This window comes from Citrus clementina, unplaced genomic scaffold, assembly GCF_000493195.1.
Source record: "Citrus clementina cultivar Clemenules unplaced genomic scaffold, Citrus_clementina_v1.0 scaffold_3, whole genome shotgun sequence".
Classification (NCBI taxonomy): Eukaryota; Viridiplantae; Streptophyta; class Magnoliopsida; order Sapindales; family Rutaceae; genus Citrus; species Citrus x clementina.
In genome coordinates, this window is record NW_006262339.1 from 48,291,959 (window position 1) to 48,304,540 (window position 12,582).

Consider the following 12,582-nt stretch of genomic DNA (forward strand, 5'->3'; position numbering starts at 1 on the left):
TAGTTATAATCTAAGGTAGTATTTGTTTTTTAACTTAATGACTTAAAGTGATTTAATTTAATTAATTATGTTAATTAGAGTTGTTTGTTTTTATAATTTAATGAGACTTTTTAGATAATTTTGACTTAATAAAATAAGTTAATTTTTTTGACTTTTTACTTAATGGAGAAATCTCAATTAAGTCAATTACTTGCTAATGTCAAAAATATCCTTGCTTTATAATTTATTTTTCATGTCTATCCCAAAACTCACCTATAGACATTTACCCCACATAAAAATATCTATGTTTTTTCTTTCTTATATTATATATGATAAAATTTGAAATTTATGGTATTTTATATATTAAAATTCTAAAATAATTATGTATTCACTTGAATATAGTTTTACTTATAAATGTTAAAATATTATGGTATTTAATATATTATTTATTTGACATTCAAATTTAATAAGGATACAAATATAAAAGTATATATTTTCAACTTTTTAAGTTGAAAAAAACAAACAACTTAATACTTATTTTCTGAGATTCAGATGAAAAAATAAATATATTATTTAGATTCAAATATTCAGATCTATTCAAAATTTAAATTAATTCAAATTTATTCAGATTTCAAACAAAAAAACAAACGCTACTTAAGTAAATTTGGACAAAAGAAAGAAATTGCAGTGGGCTGGGCCCATTCCTATTTTCTATTTTTCATTTATTTCGACAAGCATTCGACGTACTCTTTTTTCTTTTTTCTTTTTTTTTCCGGGTAAGAAATATTTGAAGTAACGTTCTTCTTTGAAGAAGCAATGTATATAAAATAAAATCTTTTTAAAGAGGTGACGGAATTTATTTTAACTTGTACTTATGCGCTGTACATGTACTGCTGAGAAGGAGTTTCTAAAACTTTCTTCGGAAAATTTCTCAGCCACACAATCAGATGAAATCATTTTACCCGAAAAACATGATCGCAAACTTATCATCTTGATTTGCCACGTGTCATTCAGTGGGTGGAAAAGATCTCGTATCTCGTTCCACGTGAGCACTTCTTCGCCACTGTAAGTACGTCGGCCAAATTGGACCAACTGAAGGCTGAAGCTAAAGATTGTGATTCTCTGGCCTTTGCTTGCTCACCTCTCCATCACATCCTGAAAAGAAAACAAATTCTACATAGCATGCTGGCTCAAGCATTTCCATCAATTCTTTGAGAGGCCAAAAGATCATATAAAATTATGCCATGGAGGCCCTCAATCCAGCGGGCTTGATACCTTTATCGGTTCTTTGTGACAGAAGATCAGAACCCAGAAAAATTCAATCACTTTCCACGGCTTCTTTACCCAAACTCGCAACTTCTGCTTCTAATAAAACCACCCAACAAAATTTTCTAGAGTGTTTTGCAAAGAGTGTGCATGGCGGTTTAGTGCTGTTATCTTCAGTTCTTGGTACTGGTTTAGCTCAAGCTTTAACATATGAAGAAGCGCTGCAGCAGTCAGCAGGCTCTTCAGCATCTGATGTTGATGCAAGTGGATTTATTGACAGCGTAATCAGTTTTGGAACAGAGAATCCTTTAGCTATAGCTGGTGGTGTCACCATTTTGGCTGTTCCATTAGTTTTGTCTCAGGTTCTGAACAAGCCTAAGTCATGGGGTGTTGAGTCTGCAAGGAATGCTTATGCAAAGTTGGGTGACGATGCGAGTGCCCAGTTGCTTGATATAAGAGCTCCCGTGGAATTTCGGCAAGTAGGTAGTCCTGATGTCCGGGGTTTGGGGAAGAGGCCGGTTTCGATTGTTTACAAAGGTGACGATAAGCCGGGCTTCTTGAAGAAGCTGTCTTTGAAGTTCAAGGAACCAGAAAATACTACATTGTTCATTCTAGACAAGTAAGCTTCAGAACCCAGTTGTTCTCTTACCAGTGATTAGTTAAAAAGTCAAAGAGGAAGAGAGGGATTAATGGTAGAAAAATATTCACATTATTTATGAAATGTAAATCTTTTTAGAAATAAGTGACTAGAGGGTATACGATAGAGTGTGTTATAATCCATTTGCTGTCAAGATTAGACTTAAAGTTCTGTTTTGTTTTGGAATTCAATGAACCAGCAAGCTTGAAGGTCTGCATAGTTGGGATTATCTGTGTAGTACAAATAGAAATGCTGGATGAGACAATGCTATATTAGTAATTCTAGAGGCTATTACATTTGTTGTCAAGTTGAAATGATTCTTGTAACATAGCCTGCAAATGAAGTCTATAAACTTAAAATAACATCCATTTCGTTGCTTAAATAAGTTGTGCAAAATCTCATGAAACCATTGAGTGCTAGCATGATTGATAAAATAAGGAAACACAAATCCAAATTCCCAGCCACCAAGTGGTTTGAAGCAGACCAAGTTCTACTCACAAACCTCAAAAGTACATTTCAGAAACCGCGAGCCTGTGGTTGTGGTCCTGAAAACTTCCTAATGGATGCACTCCCATTAATGATACAAGTGTCCTCTTATTGAGAGTCCAGCGACAGAGCCACATGGGGACCAATGGGCTGATTATATTTTTTTCTGAAAACCATTTTCAGCTAAAAATTCTATTTGCCCCAGATAAAATTTTTTATTTGTCCCTGCTGGCTTTGAAGAATATCAGAGAAAGGAGGCTCAAAATTTTATTTCATCACCAAGATCACTTATTATGAATGTGTTAAATCCAAAACTAATTTAAGAAACGCATGAGGAAAATCAAATTCTTGAAATAAATTAAATTTGCACGCTCTGGGTTCAAAGTCTGGCTTTGCCGCTGAATGAAATGGTTTGTGTTGATGCATAGCTGTAGCAACTTTATGTGCTATACATTTTCTTTGTCCTTACTTTCTTTGTCATTTTGAAAATTGACATGCAAAGTTAATCCTGCTTATCCTGTGATGAAAGCCAGATTTGATGGGAACTCTGAACTGGTTGCTGAGTTGGTCACCATAAATGGATTCAAAAATGCATACACTATAAAAGATGGAGCAGAAGGACCTCGTGGATGGATGGTATATGCTGTTCCTGCAATCTTATTCTTTTTTCTGTTGAATATCATTTAAAAAGTGAGAGATCTACGGAAATATTGCAGAACAGTGGTCTTCCTTGGATACCGCCAAAGAAAGCATTGGGTCTTGACCTGAGCAATTTGACAGAAACTATCAGTGGTGCAATTGGAGTACGTATTGCATTATTTCTATTTACTACAGCACTTTAGTTTTTAATTTTAATACACCTGATGGGAACTTCCTTTTTCTTTGAATTCGAAAAGCCTATTTATCCTCTAACTTTGAACTGGTATTTTTAACCCATGTAAAGAAAATATGAACAGAATTTAATGTAATTACCATAAATAATTTCTGTTCAAATACCCTCAAGGGTAAAATTGACATATTCGGTTATGAAATTCTTGCGACAGGTTTACTAGCTCATTTTCCTGATTTTGTAATGATGTGGGAACACTTGACTATTAATGTGCAGGAGGGCTCGGAGGGCTTTTCTGTTACCCTTGCAATTGCTGCAGCTGCAGGATTGGGTGTTTTGGCATTTTCAGAGGTTGGTTGAGTCCTTCGCATATTAGTTTTTTCAGGCTCCTTTCGTTCAATATCAGCTTTATGATGTGAAATTTAAGACTCAGAGTTCTGCTATATCTTTGCCAGATAGAAACGATATTGCAAATTCTAGGCTCAGCTGCTCTTGTTCAATTTGCTAGCAAGAAGCTCCTGTTTGCAGAGGTAAATCGCTGACACTTTTCTAGAGTAACAGACTTGATCCCATAACGGCACAATATTACTCAAACCTCATCGTTTTCAGATCCTAAATGGTTTAAGTTCACTCTCCTTCACTGATTTATGTTTCAGGATCGGAAACAAACACTACAACAGGTTGATGAATTCCTGAACACCAAGGTCGCCCCTAAAGAGCTTGCTGATGACATAAAGGTATTTACTATTTAGTGTAACAGTCTTGGTAGTTGTTCCTCTTTTTCGAATTTCATAATTCAGGACAGTGAACTGATACAGAGAAATAAATGTTAATAGAAAGAGGTGAATAGATCCTCGTACAGCTGGAATTGACAATCAATAGAATTCTTTTTAAATTTTTTATATCTAAACTATTACTTATTGTCCATAATTATTTCTTGTTTGCATGCACCTGGGAAACTTAGCAAATTGGAAAGACACTTCTACCATCACCGGCAAATGGCAAGGCTCTCCCTGCCTCCACTGACAGCAAAGTCCAGAAGGCAGATGATTCACCTGAGGCTGTCCCCCAGCCAAAAGTAGAAGCAGCTGCAGACCCCCCTCCCCAAGTAAATTCGGTGCCCAAAACAGAAGTTAAAGCAGACTCACTTCCTAGATTTCAAAGATCTCTTTCACCATACCCTGCTGTAATGCTTACTTCCATTGCACATGAGATCCTTGCAATTAGCCAATTTGTTCTTAAGTCTTGTGAGTTTTGAGTTTTCCACTTAAGAGATGCTAACAAATCATGCATCCTTTCTTGTTTGCAGTATCCAGATTTGAAGCCTCCAACTTCTCCTACCCCATCACAGCCCTAGATTGTTACAGATTTAAGCATCTGCAAGTATGTTTCTATAACAGGCAACTGCTATGGTTGGGAATATGAAAGCTACCTAGTGAGTTGTGCAATCTGCAGTTATTATTGAAACTTTTAGTCCAATGTGTCGCGACGAATTGCTTATATCACGAAATAGTCAGTCGGCCACATTCATCATGTTGTGTTCTTTATGCTGCTTGATTTACTTTTTGCAATGGTCACAGATGTCTTGTAGATTTGCTTCGTATGCCTGCATAAGCCAGAGCCACTTGTGTGTCTATTGAATTGGATCATCCATGGTTTCTTTATTAGATAGAGATATGTAAAGGATGCGTTTGGCACATTATATTGTTAATTATTATATTGTTATATTGTTAAATGTATTGTATTATGGAGCATTGCATAAGGTTATAAGATAATGGTTTGTTTGACGTAGTATGGTCTGTATTTTATATAATATTAATATTAATATTATTTAAAAAAATTTAATATTTAATGTTGTGTTATTTTTTAATTAGTTATTAAATAATTATTTTTCATAAATTAATTTTTATAACAGAAAAATGATTTAATAATAGACTATCATCAAATTATAAAATAATATAATATTATTACATAATATTGTATTATAATATAATTTTTTTTATATTTGTTATTACAATATAGATGATAATATAATATAAATTATATTATATTATGATACAATATAACATTAAATTTTAAAATTAGTTATGAATTCATATTTATTTGGTAATGTCCTTATTTAAATTTATTTTTACATTTAGCATTTTAGTAAATAATAAATGATTAAATAATTAAAATAGTTTTTTATATTTAAAGTAAAATAATTAAAATGATTTTATGTAATAAAAATAAAATAATGTATCAACATTTATTTATTAAATAATTAGATTTAATATATTATTGTTTAAAATATAAATATAAATTAAGATTTAATAAATATAAATTTATTATAAATTATTGAATATTAAATGTGAAATGATAAAATTTAAAATTTGAACAAAGTTTTTAATGCAATACATTTAAACCCCATCTCCCCGTGAGATTATTTTATACTCCTTTCATTGTATTGATCAGTTTTTTAATATATTATAATGTAATTAAAAATTACAGTCAAACATGGGTTACTACAAGAATAATGCTTTAATGTAATAGTGTAATGGCAGTTGCCAACCACGCGCTAAAAGAAAAACTATCAAAATATATGCCTTCCTGTTTGGACCAAGCCTCGCAAAAGAAAATGACTGACAATTGTGTTATGAAACATTGAATTGTAATTAATGCTTAAATTTATGTAAAAGTGAAAACTTGTGACTATTTTTCCATACATACATTAGTCGTGCCAGAAATTATTTTTAGGGGCTAAGTTCACATAGTAATTTAATTCAAGAAAGTAGTCAACAAATAACATATATCAAAATAAAAATTTATTAAAGTATTTAATTCAACAGACTTATAACTGTCCTCGACGAGGTTTCATATGTTGAAAACATTGAAGAATAACCTCATTGTCAAGACTACAAAATACATCATTTTTTTATGAATACAACAAGATTATCATTCAACCATTGATCTCCCATCCGATTTCGTAGAAGATTTTTTTACAAAATTCATAACTGAAAATGTCATTTCCACTGTAGTTTCTATTTATCAAAAGTTACAAATGAGTCATTAGGGCATAGACATGCCACACAAAGAAACAACTCAATATTTGTCTCATTGAAACGATTGCTTAGTTCTTGAAGTTGCATGTCCAAAATTGCATAAAATAATTCAATACGAAAACGATGTAAATTTGTGATCTTTTGAGCCTTGCGTTGTGATCTCCCTTGAGTTCGAAACAGATCATCTATATTCGGAACATCAATATCATGTTTTACACAATAAGGAGAAGTTTCACCAAGTAAAGAGTCTCATTCGTTTTCTCTCATTTTTTGTAAGTTTCTCTTATACACTTCAATTAATTTCATAGCATTCACAATGTCTTAATCCTTTTTTCGTAATGCTTGTGATAACTCATGTGCAAATCCAAGAATATTTTTCATTAATAGCAAGCTAATCACAAAATCAAATGATTGCATTGACTTCATATCTTGAAATTTTTATTCAGAATTTCCCTCATTTGAAGTTATCTCAAATTCACTAAAAAAAGATTAATTTTTTTTTTTTAAAATTCTGAAGCCCCCTAGCTCTCAAGTGGCGCCGCCCCTGCATAAATATATATATGTGTGTGTCTCTATATAGGTATGTATGTACGTATATTATGGAAAACTGGTTGCACACGTTTTCACTTTTACATAAAACTTTTGGTGTGTGTCTATATATATATATATATATATATATATATATATATAAAGAAAAGAGGCTAGCAAGGTTAAAAAAAAATTGAAAAAAAAGCGCGTGATTCAAAATGAAAGATCAAAGGGCTGGCTCAATGAGCTCGATGCGAAATGAAAGCATAAATATTACATTGAAATTTTTATGGCGTCATTTTTACGGGGAATATATAATATATATTAATATGTTGCGTGTTGTTTAAATTGTGGAGCTTTAACACGGACAAAATGGTGCGAGTTGGTGAGGTCACTAGGCGACTACCACTAGCCGTTGTGAACTGTGAGCTGTGACTGTGAGTTTCCAAACGTCAAAATGAAACCGAAGCGGGAAATGAATTTAATTTAATATAATAGCAATAAGTTTATTATTGTAGGTGAAAATTTGATTTGGAGCAAAAACACTGAGCAGCGCATAGACGACAGAGAGAGAATCGTCTGAATTATTATGAATGGCGAGAACCAAACACATGGCCCGCAGAAGTAGTCGACTCCAAGCAGGTCGCGCTCGCACACCTCCTTCTCTTCTTAATCAAAAGCATATAAATTGATTATTTTGTACACAAATTTACACAGACAAAATAAGTAGTTAATGTAATGTAACGTTTGTAAACGGACCTAGGGTTTTGATTTCCCCTCTTTTGCTTTAAACCCTAACTCAACTTCTTCTCTCTTTCTTAATTTGTAGCAGCTGTAAAGGCCACGCCGCCGACTTCGGTACTTCTATTTCTCTCTCCTGCCTCCGATTCGTTTTATGGTTTGCTGAGTAAATGTGGATTGACTTAATTTAATTTTTGCATTCTAAATGATTTTTTTTTTCCTTTTCGTACTTTCTCTCTTTTGATGCCAATTGGTTGTAAAACGCCCGTCTTTTCTCTGGCTAAGAGGGACTGATTATTTAGTTGTAGGAAAATTTAAATTCCTTTCCCTTGTTTTTCTCTTCAATTAATAATTTAGTGGGCAGGATCCAAAATTTTCATGATATTGTCATTTTTAATTTTATTCTTTTTCCTATTACATGTTGCAGTCACCTGGTACAAGTCGGCAGCGAAGGAGTGAAGCGGGAGAAGGAAGTGAGTTACCGTCACTTAATTTCTTTGTTATTGTAAGTTGAGTTGTGGGTGGTATTGCAGATAATGACATGTAGTAGTTTTTGATTGATTACTTTAAAAATAAAAATAAAGCTCCTACTGCACAAAGGAAACGCCAACGCCTCAGGCCAGGAACAAAGGCACTTCGTGAGATTCGCCGGTTTCAGAAATCTGTGGACTTGCTGATCCCCAGAATGAGCTTCATCAGAGAAGTAAGCTATATGTCTGTCTCTGTTGTTTTCTTATATTATGCTTGTTGTGAACTTGCTTACAGAATCTCTGATGCGCTGTTGAATGATGTTGATGCTGGGGTTGTAGGAAATATGCAAGCAGTTATTACAGCTGATATAAAAGATTCAAAAGGGACTCAATCAGACTTTACTGGATAGAGTTGGATGTTATGAATTTCAAATGTCATTTACATAAGAGTTTTTTTGTTTCCTAGGGGAAGGTTGTGTCAATTTAACAACTAATAGAATACTGGTTTGTAGTGCTGGCCCTACTTTGATGCGTATGTGATTTTTTCTCTCTAGTCCTTGTGTCATTTGGTTTTTTGTTAACAAATTGACGAAATCTGTTTCTCCAGTGGTGTTTTCTAAATCCTTTGAATTTGCAATTTATAATTTTGTATCATTTCACAATGTTTCACTGGAAACTATAATTGGCGTTGTAATAGGATCCTAATCATACTCAATGTGATAAGATACACAAGCTCAAATGTTTATTATGTTGTACAGGACAAACCAATAAAACAGTGGAAAAAGAGAAACCAAGCCAGATGACTTTAGGTTGGAAGTTTCCTTGTAACTATCTTCAGGGGGTGGCAAAAAGATTCAAAAGGGAAAAATAAAAAATAAAAAGGCTGCAAAATAGTTTGAAATGACTGGTGACTGAAGATAGTTCTCTTCCCTGTACTCCTACACATTTGCATCTTTTTCCCCCATTCTTATCAGAACTAGCATTTTGGATTTTGTGGTCGTTTTTTGGACTCATTTGCTACCTCCTGAAGATGTTTACCTGGCAATTTTCAGATGCATTCCTAAGTTTGAAATATGTGGGGTTTCTCTATTTGTATGATCGAGATTAGTTTGCTAGTTCAGGAAAGGCGTCATTTTCATGTCAACTGGATCAGTGAACTTTATTTGGAATATCATCAAGACGTGGAAACCAGTTAATACAAACGGATGCAAATTAGTTCACTTGTTAATTTACTGAATTTTATTGTCCATGTCATTACCCTTCAACTTCTTTAGTGTTTCTTCTTTGGAAGAAATGTTGATATGAGTTTCTTGACTTGTAAAACTTTGACTTGTAGATCTTTGCAACTTTAGTGGGAAATGTCTGTTACCATTAAAATTTTAAAAACAGTTGACATAATGTATGGGTTTCTGAAGATTTTAAACGAGCACCACTCTGCTGTAGTGTAGTAGTTTTGATGCAATCATTAATTGAGTGCACCCAAACAAACAAAATTTTCAGCATTCACCCATCAATCATATTTGACTTGCATATAGTGCCAGTGGTTCTTGTTGACTTTACACTGTTCTATCTTCTTTTCTGGCTGTGTTCTTAAGTGAGGTTTGGATCAGATGGTGCTGACAACCCTTGTCATCTGTCTCAGGTGAGAACCATCACTTACCGTGTTGCTCCCCCAGATGTCAATCGATGGACACCAGAAGCTTTAATTGCTCTGCAGGAGGTACCATGACTTGACTAAACTAGTATTCTAAAAGGAAAAAGAATATTTTGCTCAGTCACATTTTTGTAATCATCAATTGTGCTATGAGAAGGCAATTTTAGATATCAGTTTCCATGTTTTTGGTTTTAGTTGGAAGGAAGGGAAGACCCTGGTTGTTTTGGTGACATACTTAGTCAATGGTTTCTTCTATATTTGTAGGCAGCAGAAGATTTTCTTGTTAATTTGTTTGGCGATGCAATGCTCTGTGCAATTCACGCAAAACGAGTTACTCTAAGTAAGTTAGGTTTGAGACAATTGGTGTGCTGTCAGTGCATTTCCTATTATCATTTTCTTGATCTTTTACCTTAAATGATTTGCTAATAAGAATTGTTATAATGATGAAAAATGTTTTTTTTCCCCTATATTTTTATGATTGCTTCTGGACAAGTGGATTTTGCCCACCTCGGTAAACCATTATTAGTTTTCTTTAGATATGTCAAATTATCCATTTGCATGCATATATTGCATAAAACAGCATGCTCTGTTTGTTTTGGTTTGTGAGACTTCCTCTTCACCTTGATGTTGCCATTGCTTTCATGTTGAAATTAATGCATCAGTTTTGTCCAGGGCACTGGCATCCAGTCTCATGAATTTTTATTTAAATTATGGCTTTTGGGTTTAAAATGAGATGTATGCATATCTTATTTATCAAATTTTATTCAAACATTCCATTTGTGAATGCAAGATTTAAATATGCATGCATATACATTGAGTGCAAGAGAGAAATTTAGGAGCTTGTCTCTTAGTCAACGAATCATTTTAATCTTAAAGAGGATACATTAAAATTATATTGGCAATGGAGAACCAAGAAGTGGTATTGTTGAAGAGGGGAAATTTTGGCTTTAAGAATCAATTCCTTCAGCAAAATCATTTCACTTTCTTTGTATCCTGTACTGGATCTGCCAACCATAAATATATCATTCAGCATTTGCAGTATGTTTGCTTTCCAGTATTGTTTTTGAGACTTAGATAGTATACTTGCATCATAACTTACTATCTAGGTTAAGAGATAACTGAGCATGCTATGACGTTGACCAGGACCTGCCTTTGGACTTTTAATTTACTTTTGTGTTAAGAAGAAAGGCATTCCTGTCTAGTTAGTTTGATATTGAAATGGACCTTAAATTATCATTAAAGGCCTGCAGTGAATGGTTAAGGAATGACTGATTTCTGAACACATACTATCTGATTTCTGAACAAGTCGTTAAATGTTTCTAGGCATGAATGACTGATCTTTTAGCTGATATGGATATCTGCATAGATCATGTCATGATGTTTTGAATTGCTTCTTAGGTTTTGTGCATTTCAAGGTCAGTCGTTGCGTATTATGTATGTTCTAGTTATACGTCTATAATAAACTTTCTTTGTTTGATTTTGTTGTTTTAGTGAAAAAGGATTTCGAATTGGCACGCCGACTAGGGGGGAAGGGACAACCTTGGTGAGAGAATTACAGCACCATTGATGATTTTACCTTTCAGAAAATGGAATTCACGCTGTTATTAATTTTTTTGATCAGCAGTTCATATAGAATTGTAAGAAGAATTAGGAATTAGGTAACCATCTCAATTCCCATGGTACTTCTGGTTGCACCATCAAGCTTCTTCTGGTGTTGTAGCCAATCAATATCAGATTTATAGTTTGGAGAGATCTTATTGGTGGGATTGCAGGTTTTATCTGTAAATCGATTATTTTAGGTGACGATAGCAGCAGGAAGCAACATGTTTAGCTCTAACTAGAAGACAAGCTTGGTACAACCAGATTCCTTCCTCGGGTGGTTGTACTGATATTTCTTTTGCCCCTAATCTCTTTATGATATTGAATCTTTTCTCATCATATACTCCTTTGGAATGATGCCTGAAGTAAACATCATAGCAGTACGACCACAGCCTTGTATAGTTGTATGGTTTGTATATTTCCAAAGCAAAATGTAAAATGTTGCACCTATGGACCCCATCCCCACCCCCCAAGGGGATTTTGTAATTTGTTAAACACCCTTGAAGCCAGGTAACCCTGATACAGGGTGGCCACTTATCTATAAGTGCCACTAATGTGTGTGCCAAGGCCAGAAAATTATTGAAAAAAAGGGGTCAATTGTGTTTATGGGGACGAAAATTATGACGGGTATGGCTCTGGCCGTGAGAGTGTTTTTTGTAGTTATTTGGAGGGCGAGGATTTGATCTCTTGGCTTTCTAATTGAGCTGCGAACTGCCAAGTGAACTTCGCACGCAGACACACGTTGGGTTATGCACGCGGCATAATAGAGTATTGGAGAAGGATGCACTCGACAATGACAGATGTTAATGCACTGGAAATTTAACGTTCTAATATTTTATCGATTCTTATGAATATCAAGATAAATGAATGGTTTAAATTCACGTTGATCCAATAAAATATCTTAAATTTAAGGAGTTAAGATTTATTGATTCTACAAAATGTTATGAATTAACTAAACTTAAAAATTTACATAAAGTTTTGAAAATTGAAAATATTATATTAAACTTTAGTCTGCTTATAAAGTCTACAAGAGAAGGTTACTTATATTAGTAGAAATTATCTTAAAAGATAAAGAAAAGGAAAAACAAAGTCATAAACTATTAAGAAAAAGAGCAACAAACCTTAGACAACAAAAAAATTATATAAATTAGATAGAGATTCTTAATATGTATCATTCCCCTCAAAGATAATTCGCCCTTGAATTTGAATCGTCATTAGTAGTATTTCATCATGATCACCTTTGAAAGTAATAAGATGCTTGACATTAAATATTTCTACCGTGCGGATATGATTCAAAAGCTTCAATTTGTAGGCATTATGATTTATCTTCTCTATAACCTCTAAAAATCTAA

The 12,582-nt window shown here is 33.5% G+C and overlaps 2 protein-coding genes across 5 annotated transcripts; both read left to right on the forward strand.

Annotated features, from left to right (window-relative positions):
• Positions 1-1,011: 1,011 nt before the first annotated feature.
• On the forward strand, positions 1,012-4,912 carry LOC18049823 (rhodanese-like domain-containing protein 4, chloroplastic). 2 transcript variants are annotated; one of them, XM_006444811.2, is made up of 8 exons: positions 1,018-1,864; positions 2,902-3,004; positions 3,085-3,171; positions 3,474-3,548; positions 3,653-3,727; positions 3,854-3,934; positions 4,162-4,383; positions 4,507-4,912. In XM_006444811.2, exons 1-8 carry the CDS (start codon positions 1,224-1,226, stop codon positions 4,552-4,554), a joined length of 1,332 nt encoding a protein of 443 aa, XP_006444874.1. In that variant the 5' UTR covers positions 1,018-1,223; the 3' UTR covers positions 4,555-4,912. The 2 variants fall into 2 exon arrangements, with proteins under 2 accessions (XP_024045323.1, XP_006444874.1); XM_024189555.1 differs by lacking the exon at positions 4,507-4,912 and having other exon boundaries at positions 1,012-1,864; positions 4,162-4,490.
• Positions 4,913-7,115: 2,203 nt separating this feature from the next.
• Positions 7,116-12,014, forward strand: LOC112100399 (histone H3-like centromeric protein HTR12). 3 transcript variants are annotated; one of them, XM_024189882.1, is made up of 8 exons: positions 7,116-7,203; positions 7,285-7,408; positions 7,596-7,624; positions 7,935-7,980; positions 8,092-8,210; positions 9,620-9,697; positions 9,896-9,971; positions 11,123-12,014. In XM_024189882.1, the coding sequence occupies exons 2-8, from the start codon at positions 7,360-7,362 to the stop codon at positions 11,176-11,178; spliced, it is 453 nt and encodes a 150-aa protein (XP_024045650.1). In that variant the 5' UTR covers positions 7,116-7,203; positions 7,285-7,359; the 3' UTR covers positions 11,179-12,014. The 3 variants fall into 3 exon arrangements, with proteins under 3 accessions (XP_024045650.1, XP_024045651.1, XP_024045652.1); XM_024189883.1 differs by having other exon boundaries at positions 7,599-7,624; XM_024189884.1 differs by lacking the exon at positions 11,123-12,014 and having other exon boundaries at positions 9,827-9,906.
• The last annotated feature ends 568 nt before the right edge of the window (positions 12,015-12,582 follow it).